The 10,380-nt window shown below is 42.3% G+C and overlaps 1 protein-coding gene across 1 annotated transcript; it reads left to right on the plus strand.

The window, feature by feature from the left end:
• Nucleotides 1–1,913: 1,913 nt before the first annotated feature.
• LOC126496100 (C-type lectin domain family 2 member E-like) lies at nucleotides 1,914–9,400 on the plus strand (the record flags this gene model as incomplete). Its single annotated transcript, XM_050133668.1, has 4 exons — nucleotides 1,914–2,037; nucleotides 4,646–4,830; nucleotides 5,756–5,862; nucleotides 6,794–9,400. Coding segments are annotated over 4 exons (531 nt in total), but the record flags the coding sequence as incomplete, so codon positions are not given.
• Nucleotides 9,401–10,380: the final 980 nt, after the last annotated feature.

The raw sequence follows: 10,380 nt of genomic DNA on the forward strand, positions 1-10,380 counted from the left end.
CCTGCCAAGTACCGGCTCCACCCCTGAGGATATTTAAGGTCTGGCCCATATAATTCCCCATGTGGCTTGTACTATTTTCTCGACTACTCGGTTATGTTTTGCTCAGAATAAACCTGGGCTTAGTACTTTGTCCTGATCTGACTTATTGTATCAACGGAGTTATTCACTACTGGGTTATTTGTACTTACCAGAAAACCTGATTGATCAGAGAAGCAATGGAGAAGCAACCAGTGAATTTCTCTCTCTCTTCTTTCCTTATCCAAATGGGCTCATGAATCTTTCTCAGTCCCTTCCTACTACTTCCAATGTCTCTCTATTTTGCTCCTTCAAGACTTCAACTACTAATTCTGGTCTGCTCGTTGCCTGCTACACCCCTGATTCAATGTTAAACCTTATTAGCAGTCTTGGAATGCCAGTGTGAACAAATATCCTGCAACAATTACGTGCCTTGATTTCTTTCCTTTTTTTTATTTTTAAAAATTATGCATATGGGTGTTTTACCTGCATAAATATCTGTGCATCACATGCATTCCTAGTGCCCACCAAAGTTAGGAAAGGGTGTCAGATTTCTGAAACTGGAATTCTAGATAATTGTGAGCTACTGTATAGGTTCTGGAATCAAACCCAAGTTCTCTGCAAGAAAAACTTAACCACTGAGCTGACTCTCCAGCCTTGTCCTGATTTATTCATAATTTTAAATGTAGTTTTTGATTATGAACTTTTTTAGATTCATGTTATGGGTTTTGGCATTACTGTAAATGGTGTTGTTTTAGACATTAATTCCCATTGGACAGGAAAATGCAGCTAAATTCACCATGCTGACATTGTGTCATACATTTTTGTAGACTCATTTTTTACATCCAGTAGTCTTTTGTAGATTTGTTAAAATTTTTACCATTTCATCTGTGATGATGTAGAACCATGTCATCTGTGATGAGAAACACTTCTTCTGTTTTTAAGATGTATAAACCTTCTTTCTTTCTTTAAGGGTACCCTTCCCCCTCTTAGGACGGGAGGGGTAGGGAGGAGGGTGGGAGTGGGAGGATTGGAGGAAGTGGAAATTTTGAATGGTATTATTTATAAAGTAATAAAAATTAAAAAAAAACATCTCATTTTATGTATATGGCTCTTTTGCCTGCACGTTTGTTAAACACATGAAGGCCTGGTACCTATAGAGGGTGATGAGTCCCCTGGAACTGGAGTTGACACAGTTGTAAGCTACCATGTGAGCACTGGGAATTGAACCTGTGTCCTGTGGAAGAGTCATTTTAAATCCTGAGGAATTTTGCAGCTTCGTGACCCTATTTCTTTACCCTTGGTGGATCTCCTGTGAAGTCATCCTGGAACAGAGAGCAGACATCCTACTCCTGCTCCTGATTGCTGGGAAAGCATTAATAACTGCACCCTTGGAAATGAAGCAGAGTGTAGTTGGATTTATTGTTTTGTTTTTAATTGATAACTTTTATAGGGTTGAGGAAGTTGCTCTAATTCCTATTCTTGCATAATTTTGCTGTGCACTGATATTTCTATTTTTCTCTTTCCTTAGTGTGTTAATAGGTCTATTTACACTGAGTTTTCCCTAATGTTTTCACTACTCCTAACCAGAGCACTTTCTGAAGAGAAATCCAGCTGACTGTTGTTGTTTTTCACTGTGATCCTCACTCCTTTAGGTTCCTGCCCTTTCATAATACTCCCTTAGTTCAGTAACCAGAAGACCCCAGGGAAGTTCTGTTTCTAGCATCTCTAGTCTTCATTCTGCCATGGCCATCCCTTATGGACCAGGGCCTTCTTTGAAAGGGGTTTGCAGCACTCTTTCAGATATATGTAGGGGATTGTAAGTGGATGTTTGTGCTAATTTTCTTTAATTTTTTTTTAAGAAATTCTCCAAGTTGGCATTCTTATATTAATATTTTTCAGGTAAAAAGATCCAAGAAAAATGTCTTGGAATTGTCTCCCTTGTGTCTCCTGCTAGGCTTTGCTGCCTCTGTGCAGTGATCATTGTCCTCACTGTGATTGCACCTTTTGTTTTTTTGTCAGGTGAGTGACATTCTCCAGATCCTGCAGCATTCTGTCCACATCCACACTGTCAGTTACACTTACTGAGCCCTGAGAGGCAGGCACTGTGGGAAGGGCAGAGAGAAAACACATGGGAAATTCTTGTTCTCTGGGAACTTAGGGTCTAGGTGGAAGATGCAGTGAAGGAACAACACAGACTGTGGTGTGCACGGGAGGCCAGGCTCAGCATCACTGGGAAGAGCACATTCAGCAACCTCTAGAGAGATGCAGGAGACATGTTCACCTGGGGAAACTATTTGAGGCAGAGATCAAGGGGAGGAAAACTCAAAGGAAGAGCTAGGGGCAATGAGGGCAGTGAAGAATGGTATGGTTGGGGAGGTTGAAAACCCCCATAACCCATGGTTTGTGTTAACATCTTCAACTATGGTGTGAAAATACTAAGTAGATTATTCCAGACATATGTTATCCCAAGCTTCTAGTTTTAGACTATTCTGAATAATGTGATAAAATTTTACAACTTTCTTGCAATAGGTGGATTAAATAATTCATGATATTGTTTTATAAAGTCAACGTTAGCCACGGCAATGAATAATACACAAGTCAAACATGGAAACACATGCTCACAAGACTTAGGCAGTGTAACCTAAACTGTTATGTGTCTCTGAAAAGACTGAGATAAAAAGAATTGGCAGTTGTCCTCAGTGCCGTTGCATTTGTTCCTTTCATTAAAGCCTCGTGGTACTGGGCATAAGAGCTGGCGACGGCTACACCAAATTGCCTTCCACTAAAAAATGTGTGTGGGTCGTTTCTAGTATTTAATATTTCTTATCAATCACTTATTTCTAGGTTCACTAGCACTTGAAAAGAGGCATGCATTTGTTCTTATCTGTTATTTGAAGAAAAAGGCAAATTTATGAAAGAAAAATATTACTTTTTCACAAGTCCTGCATTTGGAGATTCTTACACACACAAACACACACACACACACACACACACACACACACACACATTACTCTATCGTGATAGATCCACAAATGAACACATCACACTGCTCCATTAGCATAGCCACTCAAACACTGGCCAAGTCCCAAATCTTGTATATCTCACTCAACTTCCACACAGTTAGAAAAGACATTCTGAAGCCATAAAGCTTTGGTTATGGTTTTAGACTTTCACTGTATTTGCGTTTTTATATACTTATCAGCCACAAATTGGCAAAAATACCAGGAAAGTTGAAACTAGAAAAACAATGCTCTTTATAGCCCTATTATTGGCTTATGGGCCCTTGCTTCATCCTGTCCTTCCTTGTCATCTTTTGCCACCCTTCCTTGTTCTTTTGTCTAAGTGTTACACCATGCCCACACTCACCGCTGTTCACATTGTGCATTCCAGGCAGGGACAAGCATATGAGGGAGTTCATGGGGTCTCTATCTTGTTGAGCTTGTGTGACTTTATTTAATATTTTACTTTGTAGATTCCCAACTTTTCTACAAGTTTCAATTTCTTTATGTCTGAATAACTTTCTGCTTTACACATGTACCACATTTTCATTATCTGTTCATCAGTTGATGGACATCTAGGTCAGATCCATTTTGCTGCTATTGTACACGGGGCAGCAGTAGACATGGATGTACAGGTCTCTGTGTTATGATGTAGTGTTCTCTCACATATGCCCAGGAATGGCATAGCTGAGTCCCAAAAGGTCTGTTTGTAACTTTCAAAAGGTGTCTCAATACTGGCTTTATCAGTGTATACTCCCACCAACAGTGAATAAGTCTCCCTATTTCTGCAGAGTTCTGACATCTGCTGTGAGATTCCTTGATAATTGCCATTCTGAAAGCCTCTAATGAGAGTCAGCATACATTCATATGGATTTAGTGTATACATGACATGATACCAGGAAGGCCTCAATCAAAGTTTTCGTATCAAAAACTATTAGATCACGCCATGTTGTGCATGCTGGTATTTTGCCATATTCAAATCCAGAGAAGTGAGGCATTTTCTCTATTTGGTCATTACAAAAGCAGGATGTGATGCAGGATCATAGGAAAGGAACCTGTAGAATTCCAGCCATCAGGAAGAGTCCTAGTAGGATAATGACTATGAGTTGTTTAGGGTATGGTGTCTTTAGTGCCTGCACTCAGGAGGCACAGCCAGGAATTCTGAAAGAAAGAGACCCCATGCACTCCCTCCTATGCATGTCCCAGCCTATAATGTACAGTGTGATCAGCTCTGAGTGGAGCGTGGTGTAACATGTAGACAGGAGAACAAGGAAGAGTGATGTAAGGTGACAAGGAAGAACAGGATGCAGCAAGGGCCCATAAACAATGAATAGGGCTATAAAATGCATTCAGATAGGTATAGTTCACAGAGTGAGATCCAGGCCAGGCAGGGGGACACAGAGAGATTCTGTCTGCAAACTCAAAATACAAAGAAGAGAAGTATTTCCTTAGAGTCCTACATGAAGGTTCTTGATGGGAAACCACCATGCTAGGAGGAGTCTCTTAGTGATCAGTAATGAAAGCTACAGTCAAACACACACCTCACAGTGGAGAGTGAATGCTTAGCCAAAGAGATGAGACACAGATATGTTTATTTATGATATGTATTTGCATTGGGTCTATTTTAGGGAGAGAAGAAAACCCGGCCATTGTGAGCCCTGAAGCTGGGAATGTTACCTGCCCAAAAGACTGGATTGCATTTGGACGTAAATGTTTTTATTTGTCTGAAAACACAAGTAACTGGAGATCCAGCCAGACCTCCTGCATGGAGCAGGTGGCCCATCTAACTCACTTTGACAATCTGGAGGAGCTGGTAAGAAAGGATCAGGAGTTGGTTTGTTGTTTGCTGATGTGTGTTGTGATAAGAGCAGCAAGGCTGCGTCACCGCCACCAGGCCGCCTGCGTGGCTAGCTTATGCCCCAAAATAATTACACTGAAACTGTATTCTTTTAAACACTGCCTGGCCCGTTATCTGTAGCCTCTTATTGGCTAGCTCTTACATATCGATCTAACCCATTTCTAATATCCATGTAACACCACGAGGTGTCTTACCAGGGAAGATCTTAACCTGCATCTGTGTCCGGTAGGAGAATCATGGCGACTCCTTGACTCAGCTTCTTTCTCCCTGTATTCTGTTCTGTTTACTCCACCTACCTAAGGGTTGGCCTATCAAATGGGCCTAGGCATTTTCTTTATTAATAAGAAATCAATCCCACATCACTTGTGGAATATGTTTTGCCTTGCCATAGAGAGCTTAAAGCAGGAACATGAGTAAGGTTTCCACCCTAGGCATTGGGCACATGGGGTACATGTTAGCATGTGCCATTTGTGATGGTAACACATCTGACTGTAGCGCTGAGACATTCCAAAGATATTCTCTCCTATAGTGCTAATAATACTCAACGTGCAAGGCCAAACATACGTTTGAGATTCATGGTGGTCATACAAGTCTTTGTCTGAGCCGGCGGGTGTTGCAAACTTAAGTTAACAGCTGTTAATAACTGTAAATACAGACTTAACAAGGGACTTTTACAGCCCCAGAAAAAGGGGTATCTGTCAGCTTACTACGGTTAATGACAGGAAAATGCATTCACTGAGAACTGAGGGTTATTTAGGCTCTAAAGTTCCTGGCCCTCAGTTCAAACCTGCTACCATCCCAAGAGGAGGCTGTAGGACAGAGACTCAAGGCTCATCTGAAACTGAGAGACACATGTCTTTGCTTTCTGTGTTTTTGACAGGATTTCCTGAATAGAACATATGGGCATTCTGCTGCGTGGATCGGACTGCACAGAGAGTCATCAGAGCAGCCTTGGATGTGGACAGACAACACTGAATATAACAACTTGTATGTTTTCAGAAAGCTTTTTCTTTTACTGTGTTCAAGTGTTGTGATTGTGTGAGTTGTTGTGCAAGCTGAAAGGCTGAGTAATATAAAGAGAACTCAACTTGAAAGGGAGAAACCCTTGGGCTGGAGGTGTGCCTTGGGTCTGGTTGTATGTTACATAGAGTCCCCAGTATCCACATCTTGGCAAATTTACATCTGTCAGAGTCACCTAGTGTTGTTTCATTCCAAATCTTTAGCCTGATGATGGCATCTGGGGAAGATGCTGTCTGCTCTCAGCACTTAGAAATCTCTCCTTGTAGATAACTGCCCTTGTGGGATGCAGACAGAACTGCTGATGTCCACTAAGGGCTCTGAATCCCCAGGAATCCACTGCAGAACTGCTGGATAGGACTTGTCAAACAGCTGTGCGCACAGCTGCTTCTGTCACTGAAGCAGAGACTTCATGCGTTTTGGGAACCTTCTCATCATCAAAGGGCACCCAGGACAGTGTTTGGATGTGAGCATAGCCATTTTGAACAGACCCATTCTCTGAAACAGTGAATGTCCATCATTAAAGACCTTTAGAATTAACTAAGTGCATTTTCACCCCCTTTCGAACATGTGAGAAATTCTTCAAGATAGAATTGAAAACCCCCTTGCAATGCTACCCATGGCTGAATGAAGTTCATGTGAACATGGCAGAGAGCAGCAGTCAAATGCTTTGTACACACAGTACAGGGTCCAACATGGATGAGTGACAAAGGAATGATAACCAAGTGGAACCCTGAGAATGAAAAAGTCACTAGGTGTAACACTAGTGTTGGTGATTCCTCATGGCCTCTGCCTTTCTGTGATTCGTGCTATAAACAAGCAGTGGACAAGAGTGAGATATCATTGCTGGAGGAAATGCAGTGGCCGACTCTGCAGACATTTTGTTTTTATTTTGTTTTAGGACACTCATCCGAGGAGTTGGAAACCATGCCTACCTGAGTGACAGAGGGATCAGCAGTAGCAGGGACTACATACCTAGGATGTGGATTTGTAGCAAGCCCAAATCTATACTTTAGTAGATTCACAGCTTGTGTAGAGAGTGTGTCAAAGTCATCATGAGAGATCTGTAACATATCATCTATAGTTACAGCATTTTTTTATCTTAAATAAATATAACAAGCAATTCATATTCTGTGGTGACATCATTGGTGAAAATTATCACAGACGTCTATACTTACGGGTACTTGAGAGAGTATGGGTGATTCTAAATTAAGTAAGTGTTTTGCTATGGGTTGGCCATATGAATTACAAACACATCAGTATTAGTGACCCCCACATTTATGGCCAGACAATGAAATTTTTTTCATTAGCTTTTCCTTTGAATGACAGGTACTGTTAAAATTGAAGAGAGGAGCTGGGCAGTGGTGGCAGATGCTTTTAATCCCAGCACTTGGGAGGCAGAGGCAGGTGGATTGCTGTGAGTTTGAGGCCAGCCTAGTCTAAAGAACAAGAGCCAGGACAGGCTCCAAAGCTACACACAGAAATCCTTTCTCAACCCCCCCTCAAAACAAACAAACAAACAAACAAACAAACAAACAAACAGTGACAGGATTGAGTCAAGATGGGTGAAACACAGGGCTCCTGTAGAGGGCTAGAGGGAGACAGAGGAGTGGAGTCTCTCCTGTACTCTCTCCCCATGGCCCTGGGAATCCTGCAGCAGGCTGCACCAGAGGTCTGTAGTCACCAAGGAGGAGCCTCAGACATGGATGCCACAGCTGCTGCAACCCAAGCCAGAGCTGGAGTGAGGCCCTGCTGTTAGAAAGTCAGGGAAGAGTGGCTGAAAGAATGGCTCTTTCTCCAGTAAATGTGCCTTGGCATGTATGTAATTTCTGTTATCAGAACCTTTTAAAAAATATTTGAAGATTGATTTAAGATGGTGACTCGTAGGGTGGGTTTTTCTTTTTTTCTTGTTCTCAACCTGGAATCTCCACTGCTGTGCAACTGCCCTCAGCCTGCAGGTGTGATGGTCATACCTAAGGTGCCTTCATTGAGGGCACAGAGATGTGCAGAGACCTGAAGCTCCAGTAGATTCTGTCCCCAGATGCCCTGCCTATCTGAAAGATCCCCTTGTCTCTGGGCAACAAGAGCATATCCCAGACTGGTGCTATTATTTATTATTATTGTTTATAGTTGTATTTGGGTTAGTTCTGTCTTATTTAGACAAAAAGAGGGAGATGTAGGGATAAGCCCTCCCCTTGGGGCGGGCTGCCCTCCGGCGTATGTTTACTGATAAATTGGGCGCGCATCTGCGCGCCCCTTCCTGCCTACTCTGGGTACTCCTCTGGAACCTTGGTTTTGTGAGTCTGGTTTTGTCATTAAACTTGTCCAAACACCTATTATCATTGGTCCTCATTAATCCAACCGCCACATTCAATCACCCTCACTCTGAGAAACATCAGTATGTCTGTAATGGAGACCTTTTTATTTTCTTGATTGGACCTCAAAAAACCTAGCACTGGCAGGACGGTAAACAGCAGCCTGGATCTCTCACAGGCTCTGCCCCCTAATGCACCCCCATGACCAGCCTGTCTCTGAGGAATGGCGGGATGCCCACGGAGAGTAGTGTATTTTATGGTTTGGGCCATCTCAAAAAACCTCCATGGTGTGTGCTGCCACCACATGCCATGTTGCTGTACATGGTGCGTGCTATGGCTGCAGCTGTATTTGTTCTGTCTTTCTCTACAGGCTGTGTGGAGGCCCAAAAATGTGAGCCTGGTTCCACCTCGTCTGATGGTTATGGAGTTGTAGGTTTCTCAAAGTAGCTGACAAGCATATTAGCATGTCCCACACAGCATGTGATTATTTAATTGTTTTGACTTTAAGATAGGCCATACAAGTAGGTCCATTCAATCCTGACAGGTGGTCAGTTTATGCAAATGTACTTCTGCTCCTTCTTTTATAACTATGAGGTCACCTGGGCAGTCGCTGTCTTCAGGATTCATGGTCTAAGGCTGCTTCACAGATTAAACAACCAAATGCTAATGACTTGATGTCTCAAACTGTTAAAGGAATTAACTGTTTGAGTTGTCCTTTCTATCAAGTATACAAAGTTTTTTGTTACATTCTCTCTCCACCTCCCTACACCCATTTGTATTGGGTATAAAAACTTTGGGAAAAAATAAATGTGGGTTATTTCAGTATTCACTGAAATACCCTCCTGGTAATTTTCTATGGCTCCTGTATTATTATTTTCCATGTGTCTTCATAGTCTCATATTTCTAACCCCCATACCCCGACCCTGGCAAGAGGTATTTTTGTCGAGGCTGAACCATGACAAATCTGTGTTGACACACATGGACAATGCTGTTTCTGGAGACCATATGGGTGTTCTTGGTCTGTGCACTGCTATGTTGATATTAGTAGTCTGTGCTGTCCCCCGAGGCCATGTTAGTGTCTGTAGACTGAGATGCTGCTGGGGGCCACGTGGATACCATGACTCCTGTTACCACCAGGGGCTCTGTGGGCTTCTGAGGTCTGTGCTACCACTGGAGGCCATGCTGATGTTCATGGCTTGGGCCATGGTCTGTACTGCCTCTTCAAGCCATGTTAACACCACTTGCCCACGATGCCACCAGAGGCCATGCAAGATTATCTCATTTAGGAAAATAGCATTTTTCAGTGTTCTGTTCTTAGTTCATTTAGCATCCCCTCTTTTTTTCAATCCACTTTATTTCAGATAAACAGCATGACACTTTCTAAAATAATTGACTACTTCCTCATATTGAAATTAGTTTGCATTCAGCATTTTTAATTATCTTATTTACAGTACATGTTAATCCCAGAGATTGGAGAAGAAAGATCACTGACACAAATCTTCATGACCAAATTAATCAAAGCATTTTTTTTATTTGTGTACATGGCGTGTCTCCCCCTCAGGTGAGGAGTGAGTGGTAAGTATTGGTGGTGTGGGAGACAAGATTTTTATGAAGCTCAATGGTTGGGGGTGTAATTGGAGGCCACTTGTTTGTTTCCTGACTGCCCAGACCTGAAATAATCACACAGAATCTAATATTACGGCACTGCTTGGCCTATTAGCTCATGCTTCTTATTGGCTAGCTCTTATATCTTAAATGAACCCATTTCTAGCTGGGCAGTGATGGCACACATCTTTAAACCCAGCAATCAGGAGACAGAGGAAGGTGAATCTCTGTGTGTTCAAGGCCAGCTTGTCTACATGAACTAGTTCCAGGAAGCTTCCAAAGCTGCAAAGAAACTCTTTCTCAAAAAACAAACAAAAAAATTAACCCATTTTTATTAATCTGTGTATTGCCTCATGGCTATGGCCTACCAGTAAGGTTCTGTCCTGTATGCAGCATCTGTCTCCATGTACTCTCTCCTCTATCTGCTTGGAATTTCTGCCTTGTCCTATTCAGTGCTGTAATAGGTCCAAAGCAGCTTCTTTATTAACCAATGGTATCACAGCATACAAGGGAGTTTCCCACATCAAGGGAGTTACCAAATGGTGAACTTGACAGACAAAAGTGGTGG

The sequence above is a fragment of the Alexandromys fortis genome, unplaced genomic scaffold, assembly GCF_014885135.2.
Source record: "Alexandromys fortis isolate MF-2015 unplaced genomic scaffold, M_Fortis_MF-2015_v1.1 scaffold_1163, whole genome shotgun sequence".
Classification (NCBI taxonomy): Eukaryota; Metazoa; Chordata; class Mammalia; order Rodentia; family Cricetidae; genus Alexandromys; species Alexandromys fortis.